Source organism: Mangifera indica, chromosome 11 (assembly GCF_011075055.1).
Source record: "Mangifera indica cultivar Alphonso chromosome 11, CATAS_Mindica_2.1, whole genome shotgun sequence".
In the NCBI taxonomy this organism is placed as follows: Eukaryota; Viridiplantae; Streptophyta; class Magnoliopsida; order Sapindales; family Anacardiaceae; genus Mangifera; species Mangifera indica.
In genome coordinates, this window is record NC_058147.1 from 672,506 (window position 1) to 692,856 (window position 20,351).

The following is a 20,351-nucleotide window of genomic DNA, read 5'->3' on the forward strand; positions in this document are numbered from 1 at the left end:
CGCTGAGGAGCTGGACGTATCACGTATAGACAAGTCAATTCTAAGTGTGGAAAAAACCCTTCTGTTTCCTATTGTTACTAAGCATGGGTAGGAATCATTTTATTCAAAAATCGTGGGAAGAGAGATTATGCACTCTCCTAATAATATTCGAAAGTTTCCAAGTAATAATCCAAGCCATTTTTAAAACATCGTATTCATTACTATTGCTCCCATAGAATCGCTCCTAACGATTTGATATACTTATTGTTGGCAGTATTTTCACCATCAAGCAGTAGGTCTACGAAATCTCTCATTTAAAAGGATTGTTTAATTAGTTGTGATGAAGAAGTTTGCATGCAAGAATGACAATGATCAGTTAACTTATTTTAAAATGATGATAATCATTTAATATTAATGTATTGTACCTTGAGAATTATTAATGAATTAAGTAATTATACGACAAAATAGATTATTTAAGGTATCAACATCGCCGCCTCGTCACTTCTACTGCAGTATTGCACGGCTCTTGTTCTCAAATTTTCTATATGAATTTGTTGAGCTGATATGGACCCTTGTATATTATAATCTGTCGCTAACCCACAACGAAGCTCTTGCTACAAGCACTTACTGGTTGTTTTATGACAAATGAGCCGTCTTCCTCGTCCAAACCATGAAGCACTTTGGCAAGTGATTTTTCTATGACATCATGAAGAAGGATCTTATTTGGCCATTTTGATTTGTCTGTTGTTCGGAGTATATTATTTACTCCTCTGCAAATGGCACATTTGATGAATCAGTGGCTTCCCTTGATGATAATTTAACAAGCTAACTGACATAGATGACTAAATGAAAATGTATCTCAGAGAAGAAGCAAGCTAGCTGCAGCCTTAGGAAAAGTTTTTTTGTGTGTAGTATAATGGACTGTAAGGATGATGGAATTGGTTAATGTATATGGGTTCTGTTGTCCCGTCAGTAGGCAGGCTCGATGAGCATGCGGGGGCGAAGGCAGCACCCACTTCGTCAATAAGGTGTGGCGCATGCGAGTCCTGCTCTCTAGTTAGTGGGCGAGGATCTTGCTTCCCAGTGAGCATGTGGGGGTGGAGTCAATGCCCTATGCCTTTATAGGCGGTTTCGGTTTAACCCATGATGAACATTTCTCTTAGAAATAAGGATCTTAATAGTTTCCTCTTAATAATCAGAATTCTAATAGGGTTCATTTTAAGGATATTAAAATACACAATAAAACCATTTTGTTAAATTATAATTCAAAACTTTTTTTTTTCCTGTTTAGGGTATGATTTAATTTAGGTTAAAATTTACTTGAATTTAAAAGAATTTATTTAAGATTGATTTGAGATTACAAACTAAACAATAGAATTATTTTGTCAAATTATAATTCAAAATTTTTTTTCTTCCTATAGTTTAAGGTAAAATTTATTTGAATCTAAAAGAATTGATTTAAGATTAACTCCAAATTACAAACTCAATCTTTACCATAGGCGGAAAACCATAAAAAGATTTCTTCACTCACACGGACAAATAAATATAGAGTCAAAGGTTAGAAGTTTCTTTTTTTTGGAACTGAACTTTCATATTTCAAACCTATCCCATTAAAATTGATGGTCCTAGTAATCACTTGGATTGTCAGTTTTCCATTTGGTAATTTCCTAGCTTCCTGCCTTGGATGTTCAGATTTTTCATTTTGTAATTTGTTCTTTCATATTTCTCATTGGGTAACTACTTGAATTTTCAGATTTTGTGATATGGAGATCTCATCTCATCTGATAGTATCCTAGCTAAAGCTCAAGCTTGAGCTGGGAATGCTGCTATTCGAGCTTGGCTTGTTCAAACCGAGCCCAAGCCAGCACAAATCGCATCCAGCCCTCCTTGCTGGCGGTTATCTGAAGAATGTGTCGCCTTCCTTGTCCAACCCATGAAGCACTCGCTTATTATCACAAGTGCAGTTTCTAGGACATCACAGGATCTCATTTCTGGCTATTTTTTTATTTTCTTCTGTTCGACAATTTTATTCTTTACTCCTTGATGCATATGACATCTTTATTTCAGTGGCTTCCCTTGATGCAATAAGCTAATTGACATAGAAGACTACTTGAAAATCTGACTGAAAATTATTCTTAGTCTCTGGATCCCAGAGAGCAAGCTAGCTACATTCTTGGGATAAATTTTTGTAATCTGAAGGACCATAAGGAGCAAATAGCTCAGCAAAAAATGAATTTTTTCTCCAGGGATTTTTACCCATGTCCTTGCACAGCTGATCATTGCAATGTATTTGCAGCATCGTGCTGACACAGTGCCTTTTGTAGCCCTCACCTGCATTACGCCGCATGCATTTTTCCCACTGCAGAACATCATGTCCCATCTCAGTTATGGATGGCAGCTCAAATTTTCCAGCCAAAAAATGTGCTAGCCACTTGCTTCTCATCTCTGTGGTGTATATAAAGGCCGGACTTTCTGAATATCCAAGAATTGCCAACTGGGGAATTCTGGGATGAATGCAATCCCTGAAAACAGAACAATGAATTACAAAGTAAGCAACATAAGAACACACGGTTTTACGCTGAAAACCAAAACAGGAAAGACTTCCAGTAATAGATGGAGAAATTTCACAAAAACTGGTAAAAGATTACAAAAATTGAAAAAAAAAACATTACAAATTTATGTTAGTGCATAGTAGGAAACAATAATTGGGCGGTATACACAGTGATCAACAGTATTGAATAAATAGTGTCGGACCAATGTATTCAGAAAAGCTCGGAGGCTTTGTCCTTGCTTGCACTCCATATGAGATCAGTGGTGGGTTTGAAAACCCTCATTTCGAACTGCAATTTTCTGAGTTTGAAAAACCTAAGAGTTAATAACTCGAGCTTGGAGTCAGTTCGCCGTTCAAAATTATGTATAGTATCTTCAGAAGGGTTAATAATATTGTCAAAAAGATAAATAATATCATTAAATAAAATCAAATTGATTTTAGGCTAAGTTACCAATTGAGGCTCAAACTCGATATTGACTTATTTGAAATACGCTGTGGATTCTCAGATCTATTGTAAGAATAACCCATTACAAAATTCAGACCATCAGTATACAAGAATAACAATGGAGGATATCAAGAAATTCCAGAGTCTCAATACCTGTAGAATGGGGCTGAGCCAGCTATGTGCTTCTGGAAGTAGGTTGATTTGAAAATGTTTTTAAGCTTTTCGTCACTTCTAAAACCGGTTGCCAAGATAACAACATCTGTTGCTAGAGGACTCATCTCCCGGTCCACAAGCAAACCATTTTTGCAAAAATTTAATCTTTCATATTTCCTTAAAATGAGGCTTCCTTCTTCGACTCTGTCGTAGAAGTTAGATGGCAGACTTGTGAACATGCATGAAGAAATCTGTTGAAGGAAGCCATGACCAGGAATCATCTTGTATTTCTTCAATGGATATATCCATTTCAGATATAGCTCCACCACTTTAGAAAATATCCAAAGCTGAAAAAACATGAAATGGGTGTTGAAAGTTAGAACATACTTAACTGAAAACTGACTAAGAGAAACACAGAATAGAAGAGAGACAGTATCAGAATGTTACCATGGGTGAGAGAAGAGTGGCTAAAATCCAGAGGAAGAATCCTTCACCAGGCCTGTGATGCATGAACTCTGTGAAGCGATTTAAATTTCGGAATGTGAATGGAACAAAGTGATCGGGAACTGTCCAATAAACTGTCCTGAATAACAGAGTACATGGGTGTCTGGTTCCTGACATGATATCAAAACAGAATGAAAAAAGATATTGCTGATATATTTACTGTATCAGATTCAAGTTTTTGCAAGGTGTTGAAGTTGTTAGATTTGGATACGAACTAAGTCAAATTCAAGTATCATTTTGCTTGAGTTTGGTCCAAATGAATAATGAAATAGTTCGAGTTTGTTAACTTAAAATAAAGAATAACTTGAATTTCATTTAGTCTATAAAAAAGTTTGTAACTCAATTTATGTTTATGATTTGAACTTATAATTCATTAACAAAATAATTTCATAACATAAGGAGCCAATCGCCTTTCTGGGCTATTGAATTTCCAAAGCCTGGAGAAAATTATGCATTATGTTTGAAACATGGATTGCCTAGAGCCTAGAAAAGAAATAAACAAAAAAAAGAAGGCTACTACCATTTCTAGTTGAAACCTCTGCTGCTACATCCAAGGCTGATTTCTGGAACCCAATGACTGCAACACGCTTGTCTTTGATGAATTCAGCTGCCTTATCATCATCCATAGCAGCATAATCCATGGAATGTAAGACCTTTCCATCAAAAACTTCAGGGCCTTTGTTTATTGGAAATTCTGGCAGGTTTGGGAGGTCACTGTACCTCCCAATGCACAGTATCACGAAATCCACCTGGTAAGCCTGGCACATGAGAAACTAAACCTTTAAATAAACTATATATTTAGTTTTGATTATATCAAAAATCTTATATCTTCCCCCTAAAAAATAGCAAAAAATATTAGAACTTTTAAGATAAAAGTTTGAATTCAAATCTGTGTTATATTTATAAAATTTTAAGTTATCTGATACAATAATTTTATCCGTTCAACAAATATAAATGGATTCTCAATTATCAAAAAAATAAAAAAAATCTCATATCAAATAAGACATTAAATCAATGTAAATTTATTATTTCTCTCTTCTTGACCTCATTTAAGGGCAACAAGTGAGATACACACAACAAAGAGGGTCAAACAATGACTTCAACCAAACCCTAGGGTTGTTTTGTATCACGAATGTCACATCTCTCAGAAGTTGAGAGTAGTGGTCGGCATAAATAAATTGTCTCCTCTCGAAACGCCTTTTAAAGCAAAAACCGTCAAGCCAAAGATGTACATTGAGACAACGTCAGCTAGCTTCAACATCAACAAGCTTCCATAACAAGATAATAGTTTAGATTTCTGTATCAGTATCAGAATATTTACCTCAGTGGGGGATGATGGATTTTGAGCATCCTGTACAGTGACATTCCATTTTCCAAAGGGAGAGAAGGATCTACCAGAACCGCCCCAAAAATTGGAAGAGAGGACATTTTCAAGATTACCAGAAGGCGTGATAAGGTGGTCAATAGAAATGACTCTGGTGTTAAATTTGATCCTGGAAAAGAGGTTGAAGCGAGTAGCATAAGCTTGGAGGTAGTCCATGACTTGGTTGTGATCCGGGAATGTTTCGGTGACAGAAGGCGGCCATGGAAAATCAGAGAACTGGTAAAAACTCTTGGGCGATTGGAGCTTTGTGGACTCCAAGGTCTGAGACCAAATTCCACCTGCGCAACTCCTTGCCTCGAACACAATGGGATTAAAACCCTTCTCTAGAGTATGTTTGCAAGCAAGAAGACCACTGACTCCGGCACCGATTATTGCAACTTTCTTCATCATTTTGAACCTCCTTGATCTTTACAGGTAGCCTGCAGAGTAATGGGCACACTGTAATGCACTTATATCAACGGAGCTTGTCCTTTTCTGATCAACTTCAGCCAAAGAGAGTAGTTCTTCTGTTTTGGTTTTGGCTTGTATTTAGTATCCCCCATGTTAAAGCTTTAATGGTGAAGCAGCTGCAGCTGCGGGAGAGCACTATTTATTTACTCGACACAATTTGTCAAGTTCAACGGCATGCAAAGTAGTCCAATTGCGAATCCTTAAAATAAACTTGACCAGAGGAGGCTGGGCACCAAATTTCAATCAAAACCATGTGTCAGGAATCACCCTCAAATTTCAATCACCTTACTTCATCGCAGATTGAATTCACCTTGAAATCTGCAGCAAGCAAGGGAGTCAGCCATTGGCTTTAAGATCAGCAAAATAAGTGTAGAGCTCTAAACGCCCTCCACGTTTACGCCATGCAAACAAACTGCATTTAATATTAGGCTGCAGGCCTCGCGCTTTTACTGTAACACCAGTCATGTTGGCATGTGATCTTATCCAGTGGACTATAATTTTCTCTATAACTTTTTGTTGGGAGGCTGGAGTTTAGAATTTTTTTTTTAATTAAGGAACCTACTTTTTAATAAAATAAATTTAATTTGTATTGAATAAACAGGAGGACAAAAGATTCTTTTCCACCAAAAATTTTAATATAAAGATAAATATATATCTATAAAATTTTAAAAATCTAAATATTTATTCATATGTTAACATCTATTAAAATTTTTTTTTAGAGATAAAAGTAAAATTGTTATTTTATTTTTCATATTAAAAAATATATAATTAATTTTATTCTCTCTCTCAAATTTTAAAAAATAACATTTCACCCTAACCTTAAACTTTGAATTTCTCCCTCATTCTCTCTCTATCACAACTGACGATGAAAATCAAAGATGAATAAGTCTTGATCAATTCTCAAATCCGTTGCATTTTTCATTGAATCGACTCTAGATGAAGCTTTCATCATGCGATTCATTTTCATCTGAAGTTGAATCGATGGAAAACGAAGCTGATATTGGAGAATTAAGGCTTCATCGCATTGGTGCTTCATCACTGGAGAATTAAGGCTTCGTCTTCATTTTCATCATCGACCAGTCTTTGTCTGTCTTGGGACGTCATCGGTCGTGGTAGATAGAGAAGGGAGGAGAATGGTGTCGTCTCTGTTGTTGTTGCTGAAAAGAAGAAAATCGAGAGTTTGTAAGGGTGAAATGTCACTTTTTCAAAGTTTTCAGGGGTGAAAATTTCTTTTCAAAATCTGAGGGAAAAATGAGATTAATTTTATATTTTTTAATATGAAAGGTAAAATAACAATTTTGTCCTTACCTTTAACAAAAAAATTCCAACAAATATTACTCTATAAGTGGATGTTTGAATTTTTAAAATTCTGTAAATATGTATTTATCTTTGTATTAAAATTTAGGAAGAAAATAGTCCTTTATCCTAAACAAAATTATAATATTTTTATTAATAAAGATTAGTATCTTAAAAAAAAAAAGGTGAAATAAAATTCGATCTACAAAATGACAAATAGAAAATATTATAATTCAGTGGTTATATATATATATTGTTAAGATTTCAGATATTATTATACCCACGTTAAAATGTTACCTTCAAAAGTAAATCCACACAATCCATCTTCAAAGTACAAACTGAGTCATGAAGTGGCAATGCTAATGTATAATAAATAACACTTCCAATATAAATAATAAATACTAACAATTACAAATAAAGTGACAAATCATTATATAATTAGATGATTTAATTATTTATATTTTAAAATCATCTAATTATACGATGACATGTCAATTTGTTAATATTTATTAATATCTAATAATTTATATATAAAATATGTTATGTGTGAATAAAGGTTTTCTTATATAGAATTCTTATTGATTGAATTTTTTTTTTGTGCACCATTGATAAGATCATAATTTAAAAAGACTAAACAACTATTTCTTGCCCGTATTTGGTTGTAATAACATTTTTTTGACTATTAGATTTTGAAAATGATACTTCCTCACATTTTGTCAGAATTTCTTAGGAAAATCCATTAAATTTTATGATATGTGTAATAGAACACAACTTGACCCTCTTTCACCTAAAACACAACGTCACTGATTCTTATTCAAAACCCTTGCCATTGCAAGCAACCAAACAACAGCACTTTGCCACCATGTCATAAAACCTCTTACTCATCGTTTCAGTTTGCCCAAACAGCCACATCTCACTGCCCGGCACGGCCCACGGGCTCGCCACAATTCACAAAATGCAGGCTGTGCCTTTTTGGGGGTCGGGCGGCCCGTTCAGCCTATCAAAATAGAAGTAGGGCTGAAATTAGCCTGAGCCATTATTTCATTACCAACTATGCAGCTCCTAAAAATGGAAGAATCGGTGGGATTGTTTTGATAAGCTTTCAAATTTGAACGATCCTAGACCGTCAGATCAAAATTATAACCGTTGGTGACGCTCCACATCTGACGTTTAAAATTTGAAAGTCACATCTCTGTCTTCCAATAAAGCCCTAATCTTAGACAGAGAAAAAGCCACTAACACAGCAAAGAGAGAAAAGCAACAGAAAGGAACATACCAGAGAAGAAGTAGCCATGTATAAGATGAAAATCGATCGCAAGCCTCCGCTGCCCAGATCTCCGATTCGGTTTCAATCACGTCGAGTCCTTCGTTCAAACTCAACTTCTATTCAAACTCCTCCAGGTAAATCTTCTTTAATATTTTCTTGTACATAATAATCTTTTCTCAGAATATCATCCCTATCCCTATCAGGATCATTAACGAAATCTCGGAAGCTGACCCGTGCATCGGACATGGAAGAATCGGATCTTCGAGCCGAATACCGTACGATTTCGTGCGAGTTACAGGCGTTGTCAAAGATGGTTCAAGATGAACTCGGCGGGGGTAAAATGGACAATAATAATAATATTATAGCTGGGTTAGGCATTGAGTTGAGCTGTGGAAATTCGAGTTCTTTGTTTGAAAGGGGTAGGTTTTATGAGGTGTACTCGGCGAGAAGAAACGAGAGGCTAAAGAGAAAGAAAAATGAAAGCGACGACCGGTTAAAGACGCCGTATAATCTTGGTGTCACGGTTGAGGTTTCAAAGAGAAGGGAGTCGAAGAAGCTAGGGAGTCTGAAGAAGTCTGTCTCTACCGCTTATTCTGTGGAGAGAACTGAGCCCAGATATCTTCTGAGAAGCATGAGCAAAGAGAGCAAGAAACCTCCTCTGCCGCCTTTCAACTCTGCGATTGACAGTCAACGCAAGTCGGGGGCTCGCAGGGCCAGGAAGATCTGAATTTCACAGCTGGAGTTTTGGGGATTTTTTTTAAATCAATTTTTTTATGCTATTAGGGTTTGATTTAGGAGGAAGAATGAACTTCATTCCTGAATTGAATATGTTTCATCGCTATTTCTGGGTTTTAGTGGCTGTTTGATGGTGATTAGTGATTATATTAGTTATGTCTTTCAACAAACTCTGGTTGAAAAGAAATGATAGTTTCATGTTAGCACCCTGTTCAGGTTTATTTCCCTATATATATTTCCATTAAATGTTTATGAGAATTTGAATTTGAACTCAAATAAAATATAATTAAACTTTCCATTGAAATCAATTTTAACTCAGGCTTATTTTATGAAAATGCATATAATATTTGGTCAAACTTGGTTTATTAAATCCGAGTTTAAATAGCTTAATTAAATCCTATTAAATCCGAGTTTAAATAGCTTAATTAAATCCAATGAAAATGTATACAATATCTTGTTTGAAAATATGATTTATCTCGTATGTTAGAAGAAACAAATCCATTTCAAACTTGTGTTTAAGCCAAAACTCTATTGCACTAACCATACTTAAAGGTGGATTCAAACTGAATTGATTCAAGCTTGATTGTCAACTCAATTCAATTGAGTTTAAAGCAAGTTTAACTAAAACAAACTCAAACCCGAGCTTGAGAATATTTTGCAAGTCTAAAAAAACTTGATTTAAATTGATTAAAACGACATTGTTTTAATCAATATATATCAAAATAACGTTAGTTTAAACTAACTAGTTAATCCAAATTTAAACTTGATTTAACTCAAAATTCACCCCTGACAATACTATAAGGGAAGTCCTATATAAAAATAACTTGACGTGAGAATGATAAAAAGCTTAACATTTCTCCTTCTTTATCACTTTAGCAATATGAAAAAAAGAAAAGAAATGAAAAATGAAGAGTCAAAATATTCTAAACCCCGACTAGGAAATCCTTCTCTCCCACTACACACTTCGGAATCCCTTCTCTCCCACTCACACTTCATAAAACAAAGTGTTCTGATTCTTGTAGAAAGAAAGGTGCTTTCCATCTTCTTAACCTGAAATGGCCGAATAGAGGAAAGACTCTTTTTTAAGGCACCGAAACAGGAGATGGAAGGCTAGATTCAAGAGAGCTAAAATAAGTTCATCAGCGCTTAACATTCTCATGACACAACCAAGTTGTTGATATTTATCTATATAAAAGAAACGGTATACAGAACACCATGCCACAACAGAGATATTGATCACACGAAAATATGTATTGACTACAACAAAATAAGCATCGTTTTCTGGTAAAAACTGTTCTAAGATTTGTTGGCATTTTTCCTTGTTTCATTGTATAACTAAATGCCTCTATCCTTGACAAAAACGAGATGAAAAAAGAAACATAAGAAAAAACTTGAAATGATTGGTGCTCAATTGATAAAGAGACCTTTTATGTTGTGACTAGAAGATATGCAAGACCTTTCAGATATTCAACAATTTCTGATCCTCCAAGCTTTGAACTTCCAAATAATCTATCAACAAAAGTAATTGGTACCTGTGAAAATGCACAAAACACAGATTAAAGAAGAGGCCGTATATTGTTTATATACTCTTACAAACTCAATACACATGTATGTTGAATACATAAAGAGAGAGTACATCAGTATAAAAACCGTGTATGTATTATTAACATATGAAAAAAGCAATGAAAGAAGAAAATATGTGTATTTGAAAGACCAGAAAAATACTGTTTCTGGACAAATACAACAGTGCCACAACTATATAAAATTTATAAACTTGCATCTAGAGATTAAAGCTATTAAGTTAACATAATTAAGCCTTTTTTTTTTTTCATTTTTAAATGATTTACAGGGCCGAAATCTTTTAATCTCAAGAATTCGTTACAAAATGGGAAATACACAATTTCACCTCTTCAATTCGGTATCCCTTTCTAGAAGCACGAACAATCATCTCCATTTGGAAGACATATCCCTTACTTACACAGGAACTAATGACATCTTCAAGCACTGATTTCCTATAAAGCCTTTAAGAACAAAAAAGTGAGTTCTAAAATCATCAAAGTGAGAAAAACATCGAATAGCTTGATGCTTCAAACCAATTTATGTACCGGAACGATCCAGTAAGATCTGATACACCAGGCCATAAAAGCGTGTGTGCAAGGACATTAGCCCCCCTACTTGTAAGCTTTCGCATAAGATTCCACCCATGTACACCCCCACCCTTAACATAACGGGTTCCAGTAACTATATCTGCACCAGTCTCCAACTGTTTCCTAAAAAATGTTGCCAAATTATACCAGAAATATTCCAAATAATTAGGCATCCTCAGCCACAATGGAACAGTACAGTCAAATAGACAGGAACACTTCTTACTTGATGAAGCTTGGCAAGTACTTGGGCTGCCAAAAAATGAAAAAAAAACAATGACAAATCAAACCCGTACACTTAAATTCTGAATCCATTTCATTTACAAAAGGAAGAGAGCATGATGAATTGTATATGTTTTCAACCATGTAGCAGAAGATGAGTATTAAAGACACAGTTAGTTAAGTTCCTCAGCTGCCAAACAAGTAGAACATGCAAATGATATATCCAAAATTTAAAATCCGATAAAACCTCCTAAGTAACTGGTTTCAATGTTCTCCAAGCCAACATTTCAACATTGATATTTTTCACTTACATGGTGAGAGAGATCAGCATCCATAATTACAACAAAACTTCCAGAAGCATGCTTCAACCCATGAACATAAGCAGTCCCTAAATTAAACAAGAGCAACCAGAGTCATCGTTTCATTACTGTCAAACAGTTAATAATATCAATTATATTTCATACCTAACCCAAGTTTCCTCGGTCTAGGTCTTAACAGCTGCATCGTCAAAGACACAAAATCAGAATTAGAAATCATTCAAATTTGACCTGCATCTAATTTCAGTTGTTATGATGCTTACAATACGGTCCTCTCCATACAATTGCTGCAATTGTTTTACAATTTCTTGTGTACCATCAGGACTCCCATCATCGACCACGATTATTTCAAAATCAACATCCCTATATGAACCAACATAGAAACTATTATTTCAAAATGATAAAGTAAATTATTAGTTATCGCGAAATGAATCAGAAAGAGTACGAAGGCAGTTCACCGGAGATGTTTGAAGACGAGATAAACGAGGAGAGCAATGTTGAGGCGTTCGTTGTAAGTTGGAACAATTATACTGTACGTGTTCTTGTTCTTTTCTTCCATAGTAATTACTTCTACTTCGTGAGACAAAAGTGTGATTCTCGGAGCTTCTTCAACTTCGATTGATGCCGAGATCAGTTCCAAATCAGATTCCGCCTTCTAGCTGGACTCGGCTTTGACTTCTAGTTGGGTTAGCCCCACTCCGATAGGTGGATTTACATTGAGTAGTTCTTGTGCTTGTTTTGGGCCGATCTTGTTGGAATAGCCCAACACACTAAAACTTGCAACTAGGGCCAGACTTGATCCAACTGGTTTAAACTCGAATACAAACCTAGATTAAATAAACTAGTTGAGTCAAATATTAGGCTTATTTTTATAAAATAAATTAAGTTTAAATTAATTTAAATATTTAAGTTTAAATTAACTGTTGAATCTAAAGCAAAACTATTTCAAACGAAGTTTGAACATTGACATATCAATCTCGAACCAATTTTGAGCTAACTCTCTTAAATTCGAACTAATCTCAAATTAAATCTTAATTAAGCTTCATCCAAACCTAATCCACTCTTATGATTTATTTTTTTTTATATATAATAAACTATTTTTACTGACCTAATAATCTATTTTAACATTTTCTTTTTCTAATATCGAAATAGATTATTGCACATTATCTTTAATTTTAAATTACATAGTAAAACATGTACCAAATTTAGTGTCGGTTACAAGTCTACATAATTTTGTTATTACTCAACCATGTCGGAGTAATATATCAATGATGTTTCATGAAGGGCAGCATTTACTTGCAAAGCTCTTATTGCTAATCACATAAGCAGATACATACAGTACACGAGATTTAGTAGGAGTGCCACAAAATTTTCCAGCATAAAGCACATGAAATTCAGTCTTACCTATGACATCTTATGGAAACACCAGCATTTACAGCAGTCGAGTAAATCCCGTGATTAGTATTTGTACAATAACAGGGGATTCAGACCTCATGTGTCCCTTTGATTCCACTTTGGGATCTATCATTCTTGTTGGCACCAACGGATTCACCATCATCTTCCATGATTGGTAATGCTTTAAGGTTTTCCTGATCAGCAACAGCATCTGCTATTAATGTTGCCTTGCCGCTGACCGATTCACCACTGGCCGATGAACTATTGTTGTGCTCTTCTTTTCCTTCCACTCGATAGTAAACCTAAAAATAATTTATAACAAATTGAAGCCCTTTATCTTTGTTATGGCAAACCAGAGGCAACAGACCATAGGAACAGGCTTTGATAAGTTCTTTTCACATGTTTTTCTTAGATGGCCTAGAGTGTCTAACTTAACATATCAATCAAACCAATCTTACGCAAAGTTCGATTTCTAAATATTTGGTGTTTAACATATTATATTGATATGCATAATGATGGGTATTAAAACCAGAAAGAACTTTGGAGGGGAGACAATACCACACAAGTTCGAGCTGGCGAGAGTACTCTGAATGAGTTAGGACGGTTGTTGAAATTTGTCTCAGGCACACCTGGTATCCCTTCCGGAGATGTAAAATGGTCTACATCATGGCCCACCTGCCAAAAATTTAATCAATTCAGAAAACAGAAACATCAGATACAAGCATTCAAATCAAGATGATTCTATCCCCATTAATAAGCGAGGAATGCAATGCTTGAGTACTCAGGCGCCTGTATAAGTGAAATTATTTCACATGAAGAAATATCAAGTTACTAACATACTTAAACCAGAAATCTAACAATTTTTCTCCCTTCTAGAAGTATCTCTTATTGTCTATTTTACTCCAACAGTAACAGGAAGCTAGCACATGGTTTTGCAAAGGTTCCTTACCCTTCCATGCCCACCAAATTCCCAAGCATCACTATCCAGTGCAACTCTATACTTCCCTGGCAAGTCACACCCAACTTTATACCTGCATGTTTAAGGATACAAGTTACCAGAATGAAAGAAAGTAAAAAAATAATAATAATAATACTGCTATGACCATAATCCAAGCCTCATCCAAACTGTTTTAAACTCTAGCACACAAAATAAAAATAACCGAGATTCACACACAACCCTCTGGCATCACATAAAATATGAATACCCTTCATATGTATTTTCTGGGTGAAAATTGAACACAAAGACCAGATCTCCTCGCTCAAAGACTATAACCTGTATAATGAAACAATTAATTAGCGTCTTTGTATAAACTCTGGATTGCTGCTCAAGACTATCCTTAAAATTTATATCATAGTGTGTGCCTCAATTTGAAGTTTTGAACTTCTCGTAATAGAACTGAGAATCAACACTACTGAAATGTAACCACTGTATAATACCTTGTCTTCTTCATTTGTGCTGCTCACAATTTGTTTTGATGATGCAAGGAATGGGAATTTATCATCAAGCATGTTCATAGCTCTGTCAAATTCATTCATGAACTGAACAATTTCCAGCAAAAATATAAAAAGAGCACTTCAATATTTGTTCCTCCAAAGAAAACAGTAGCAACCTAGTAAAAATTGGAATATAACAAACATAATGTTTTAAAATTACATTAAAGAGGCGTGTATTGCATTATAGAGTGAAAAAATTGTGTCCCATACAGGTAGCATGGCACAAATAGACCAACATGAAGAGTGGCAGGTTTTTTCTTTACACATTTCTTTCTTAAAAAGCAGTTCGTATCTTGCTGGGAGTGACATGAAAAGATGCTGAACATATAACTTATAGACTATATCAAAAGCATGAAGAGAGATGAGAAAGCTTCAACTTAATTAGTGAATCAAACCTTGTATCGTAAGTGATCAGTATCCACCAAGTTCCATTGCCGTCTGCATTTCTCATAACTCCATCCATTGCCTTCTCTTGGGAAGTCAATCCACTCAGGATGGCCAAACTACAAGATAAAATAGCTTAAATATCAAAAATCTAAACAGATACACACATTTGCCTCTTCAGCATATGGCTTTACATTATTATGGCAGTGGGAAATTGTTAGAATCCCAAGTGCAAGATATGAGACTTGGATCCCACATTGGAAAGTATAGACAATTAGTGTGGGATTTATATGGTCTTCTCCCATCTCAATAGTTAGCTTTTGAGGTGTGGTTCTCCTAAGATTCATATCAAAAGTTCATTGCAGTTAAGAGTTTAGCTTGGCTCTACAAGAGAGGAAATCCATGGTGTATTAACATACTAACAAAAGAAAGCTTATGTGACAATTAATTCAGAAAGCATTAGTAATATATGTATGCATCAATTATTAAGGAAAATGAATCAATGATCCTGTGTGAGCCAAAACTTTTCTTCTTTTTTGAAAACTTTTACTTTGTGGCTATCCATATAAAAATCTTAATGTAAGCAACTATTATATATCAAGAATAGACCTAGTTCTACAGACAATGGCTGCAATAATCTAACTGGTTGGCTTTTGGCCAGGTGCACTTACCTCATTCCCCATAAAATTAAGGTAGCCCTCTCCTCCTAATGCCATAGTTAAGAAATGTATCATCTGCCAAAGGAAAAGATAATGCTGAGAGATAGAATAAAACATTTGGGATTAAACCAAACTCTATAAATTCAGCAATCAGCCATACTATGGATGCAAAACATGCATAAGCATCCTAAGCAATTATCTTAAATTTTGTCAGTGAGATAGGGCAGAATATGAATAGTGAGACCATATTATACATCTTCGGAAAAACAATTTATAGTCATGGTAGAGAGTAACAACCAGTTGAGCTACAAAAGAAATTATAATAAGAAAGGAGCCCTTATGATTAGGCAAACAACAAACCTTATGAAGAGCTATTCCTCGCTCAACAGTTGGAGAGGCCTCTGTTAAACTAGACATACCAGAATACATCTCTTTATCCATCAAAAGAAATGCAATAGTTTTGTCACCTACAATGGCCTGCAAAAATAGGGTGAACCATAAGAAATGTATTTCAGTAAGAGCTGGACAGAAAATAAGGGGTAAAAGAAAGGCAAAGATCTTATATCTGATTTGACATAGGAGATTTACTATAATGAATACTGTAAATGTATTACCTGTTAAAACATGTGAATAAAACAAAAAATACTTCATACCTGGTCATGACTTTCAGCATAAGATACACACTTCTCAGTGTATCTCCTATTTGTCAAATTCCATGATATTTCCTTCATCGACCATTCTTCATCCTTCTTGTTCTTCAGATAATCAATCCACTGGTCAGGTATGGCCATTGCCAGACGGTAGTCAAAACCAATACCTCCCTCAGAGACAGGCAAACAAAGTCCAGGCATACCAGAAACATCTTCAGCAATTACAGTTGCATCTGGAAAGATATTGTGAACCAGACTATTTGCCAGCATCATATAAACAACAGCATCAACATCTGTTGCCTCACTGAAGTACTCATTATAATTCCCAGTAAAAGCCATATTAATCCCATGATGATGATACAACATTGAAGTTACCCCATCAAATCGGAATCCATCAAATTTGTACTCCTCGAGCCACCACCTCAAGTTGGACAAAAGGAAGCGAAGTACTTCCCAATTTGCATAGTTGAAGAGCCTACTATCCCACAAGGCCTGGTAGCCTCGACTGCCAGTGTGGAAATACGATTCTTGTGAGCTTTGGCCGACATCAAAGCCATTAAGTCCATCAGTGATGTTGTTACTTGCATGGCTGTGAACAACATCCATCAAGACCCGCAGACCTAAGCTATGAGCTTTGTCAATTAAATACTTAAGGTCATCAGGAGTTCCAGATCTGCTACTTACAGCAAAAAAGTTTGTTACATGATAACCAAATGATGCATAGTAAGAATGCTCCATCACAGCCATTAGTTGGACCGTGTTATAGTTATTTGCATGAATATGAGGCAGAACATTATCAGCAAATTCTCTATATGAATTCACACGGGGTTCAGAGCTGCTCATTCCAACATGAGCTTCATAGATCCTTGGGGCCATAGGCTTAGGGGGCCGAGGGTACTTAAACTCATACCTGCACTATGGATGAAAGAATGGGTCAATAAACACTGCTTCTGTATAACTTTAATTTCAGAGAGCAGAGACCCTTAGCTCTCATTAAACTAAATGAAGAGATGGTACCAAGTTCCTAATGTTGAGATGTCTTACTATACTACAGAAGAACCTACATAAAAAATTATGCAACATATTCTACTTCTTGCACTGAAACTATGCAATTAAGCATTTTGAAAAAAACAATTGCTCTCATATAATCTTTCGATTCTTTTTGTACAGTTTTGATAAAAGCAGCTTGCTGTAATCAAAGGACCAAGACAGGTTGAATAAGAAAAATCAACACCTTTCTGAAGCTGGTGGATCCCAGTACACACCATCATACGGGGCTGCAAATCTTGTAGGGTCTACAATAGCATATTTAATCCATGCAGGAATTCGATCAACCCAAACTCTATTACTGTGCTTGAATCGGAATTTGACTCGTGAACCATGAGGAATAGCTGGAGTTCCACCAGAATCAGGAATTTTGATACTCCAAACACCAAATTGATCCTTTTCCATCTTGTGGTTGGAACCATCCCATTGATTGAAGTCCCCAATAACTTGTGCTTCCCTGGCTCATATAAATCCTAATCATACGACTAACATATGGTTTGACCAAAAATGAGAATAGACAGGGTAACTCCTAAACTTTGATTAATATAAAAAAACTTACTGGGCTGCCGGGGCCCACTCACGGTACACAATGCCACCTTCTTCCCTGTTAAATCCGAATTTCAAATAACCTAAAAATAAAATAGTTCAGTATTAATATTTAAAGAACTAATAGCCAAATAAAAAGCAATAAGAGGGCATCAAACATTTAAGTACACCCAAGATCAAATCACCAGAGCAATGTGAAGTGTTTTGAAAATTAGATGTAATTTTATGTAACAAATTTGATTATAGGAGAAAATGGCATATCAATCAATTTAAAGCATGTTATCTCAAGTAGACTCTTATGTGTAAAGTATAAGTTAAATATGTTTTAGCTCCTGTTTCCATAGACTTCAACAGTTTAAATTTTACAAATTACATTGTTGAAGTACCACACTATTCTCAAGGAATCAGTCAGAGAGGAAAGAAAGGAGGTAGCATGATGATAAAAAATATTACCTTTTGCATATTCCTCAAGACCTCCTTCATATTTTTCAAAAAGGTTTTTCTGATCTACATACTTCCTCACTCTGTATTTAAAGTGATCTTCAAATGGTTCTAACCCTGGATCAATGCGCAAGATACCAATATTTTCTATATCATCCCCCACACTTGTCAATGTCGAGGGGTCATCTGTCAAAATGGCGGAGATAGGAGAATTGTGCTCCAGCTGGTGATGTATAGAATAAAAAGAATAAAAAGAAGAAAAACACCTAGTAACACTGAATAATAACCAGAATATACCAAGTATAAGAGACAGTAAGTAAGAATTCTTGTATTTGTATTGCTAGGAACTTCCCAATAATCCACCACAGAGAAACTTATTTAAGTGAATTCAATTAGGACCCTGGCTCCTTCACATGCACAACCAGCATCTACCAATCTAGTACAATATTCAATCAGAAATCAATCCACCCAAGAGGGCTAATGGCTTAATGACTAAATAATTTAAGGGGGGAAAAACACCATATAAATCAACTTCTATATATATATTTGAAATGTGGTGATGAAAAATTTACTCACAAACATCTTCAGCCGAATAGAAATCCCATATATATTAACATCTTTCTATGATGCTCCTTCATGTCAGAAATGTAAAAACATACCCGACGGTGCACCAGAATTCTTGTTGAGAGTAAGCGATGCATAAGCAATTTTTGTGACCCACACGTTCCTTTGTTTAGTAGTTGATTGGCAAGCTTGTTGTTTCTTGCAGTCTGTTGTAAAGATCAAGCAGTTCATCATAAACCATCAATAAATACCATCTTCAAGTATATGATCGCTTTCGCCGTTTCTAAATATCTAATAAATCTAGGTTTTAATAAATCAGGAAATACTAGGTCCAAGACAAATAAGCATCAAACTCCTAAACATTGTAAAAAAAATAAAATAACACTTATTTCGGCTGACCAATTTCAGTACTCATCGTTTTGGAAAACAAAGTTGGACTAACGATATCAGAAATGACAATGATCTCATTCAAATGCTGTAATGGCTCAATCACTTAACAATCACAATACGTAAGAAGAAAAACTAAAAATACGAAAATGAAGTCGATTGTTTACCCTTGTCGTCCTTGTGTAAAGTTTACTTGACGAGAGTGAAAAAGACGCAGCAACAGAAGGCGAGAAAACTAGACCCGAAGAATTCAACATCCTTCTCCTCCGATTCAGCTTATCTGGTTCATCTGAGAACGAAGCCTTCTTAAGCTGAGTAAAGCAAGTGTAAGAAGACACGAGAACATCGCGACGCTCCCCATCATAAAATATAAACCGTTGGATCTCTGCAATGGACCCACGGTCTAAATCATTTTCAAATCAAGTTTTTCCATTATAGAGGCCAAAGCACTTATTCCCACCGAAAGTATGCTTTGTCTCATTTCGACCCTTTAATTTTGAAATTTTATTTATCTACCCATAAACAATTAAAGTTAATGAAATTCTAATCTTTTAAAATTTTATCTCATTTTTCTTTCCTAATTTTAAAAACTAATAATTTTCTCCTTTAAATCAAATTTTAAAAAATCATATTTCTCCTCCTATGGTTTAGTTTCAATATCCAATTACTCTTTTCAGTGTCATTGTTGACTGTTTTTTTTCTTGATGATTCTCCTTTCTTTAACGATTTATCTTATCAAGACTCTAATTCCTCTGACGTCGTGTGACATTATCTGAGAAGATGATTTGTCTTCTTGTATGATATGGTACTACATTGGAGGGATGAGGTCTCGTTGAGACAAATCATTAGAGGAAGAAAAACTATCAGGAGGGAGAGACAACTGATAATAACGCCAAAGAGAGTAATTAAATATTGAAATTAAACTCTAAAGAGAGAAATGTGATTCTTTTAAATTTAGTTTTGAGAAAAAAATATTAATTTTTTAAATTTAAATAGTAAAAATTAGATAAAATTTTAGTTTATTTTTAATATTATATATAAAATAATAATTTTACGTTAAAATTAATAGATTTATATAAGTGGATAAACGAGATTTTCAAAGTTATTGGGTGAAAACAGGTTTTCAACATACTTTGGGCGGGAAAATCGTTTGGCCTTTTATAGGTGGTGATTTGATTGCTTTGAAAGATGACGAGCAGCAGAAGCAAAACATAATTCCACGTGCCTACTCAATGATCGACGAAATTTCGAATTATTTTAAAAAAAAGCTGAATTACTATGTCCCACCCAAACTTTGATGAAATAACTTTCTCATCTTTTAAGTTTGAAATTTAGAT

The 20,351-nt window shown here is 34.9% G+C and overlaps 4 protein-coding genes across 6 annotated transcripts; 1 reads left to right on the forward strand and 3 right to left on the reverse strand.

Annotated features, from left to right (window-relative positions):
* Positions 1-2,055: 2,055 nt before the first annotated feature.
* LOC123229237 (probable flavin-containing monooxygenase 1) lies at positions 2,056-5,838 on the reverse strand. Its single transcript, XM_044654896.1, has 5 exons — positions 4,954-5,838; positions 4,153-4,390; positions 3,576-3,742; positions 3,129-3,475; positions 2,056-2,501 (listed from the first exon to the last, which is right to left on the reverse strand). The coding sequence occupies exons 1-5, from the start codon at positions 5,404-5,406 to the stop codon at positions 2,141-2,143; spliced, it is 1,566 nt and encodes a 521-aa protein (XP_044510831.1). The 5' UTR covers positions 5,407-5,838; the 3' UTR covers positions 2,056-2,140.
* A 2,042-nt stretch (positions 5,839-7,880) lies between these two features.
* Positions 7,881-8,973, forward strand: LOC123228977. Its single transcript, XM_044654513.1, has 2 exons — positions 7,881-8,163; positions 8,233-8,973. Exons 1-2 carry the CDS (start codon positions 8,055-8,057, stop codon positions 8,754-8,756), a joined length of 633 nt encoding a protein of 210 aa, XP_044510448.1. The 5' UTR covers positions 7,881-8,054; the 3' UTR covers positions 8,757-8,973.
* Positions 8,974-9,510: 537 nt separating this feature from the next.
* LOC123228876 (dolichol-phosphate mannosyltransferase subunit 1) lies at positions 9,511-12,041 on the reverse strand. 3 transcript variants are annotated; one of them, XM_044654365.1, is made up of 9 exons: positions 11,906-12,041; positions 11,711-11,810; positions 11,595-11,628; positions 11,442-11,518; positions 11,135-11,160; positions 10,870-11,034; positions 10,671-10,785; positions 10,189-10,296; positions 9,511-9,814 (listed from the first exon to the last, which is right to left on the reverse strand). In XM_044654365.1, the coding sequence occupies exons 1-8, from the start codon at positions 12,004-12,006 to the stop codon at positions 10,192-10,194; spliced, it is 723 nt and encodes a 240-aa protein (XP_044510300.1). In that variant the 5' UTR covers positions 12,007-12,041; the 3' UTR covers positions 9,511-9,814; positions 10,189-10,191. The 3 variants fall into 3 exon arrangements, with proteins under 3 accessions (XP_044510300.1, XP_044510301.1, XP_044510298.1); XM_044654366.1 differs by having other exon boundaries at positions 9,511-9,823; XM_044654363.1 differs by lacking the exon at positions 9,511-9,814 and having other exon boundaries at positions 9,923-10,296.
* A 697-nt stretch (positions 12,042-12,738) lies between these two features.
* On the reverse strand, positions 12,739-19,429 carry LOC123228875 (1,4-alpha-glucan-branching enzyme 1, chloroplastic/amyloplastic-like). The gene is made up of 14 exons (XM_044654362.1): positions 19,182-19,429; positions 18,723-18,833; positions 18,076-18,286; positions 17,636-17,705; positions 17,264-17,533; positions 16,033-16,939; positions 15,740-15,856; positions 15,392-15,454; positions 14,732-14,839; positions 14,280-14,381; positions 14,048-14,115; positions 13,792-13,873; positions 13,401-13,517; positions 12,739-13,144 (listed from the first exon to the last, which is right to left on the reverse strand). The coding sequence occupies exons 1-14, from the start codon at positions 19,269-19,271 to the stop codon at positions 12,932-12,934; spliced, it is 2,529 nt and encodes an 842-aa protein (XP_044510297.1). The 5' UTR covers positions 19,272-19,429; the 3' UTR covers positions 12,739-12,931.
* Positions 19,430-20,351: the final 922 nt, after the last annotated feature.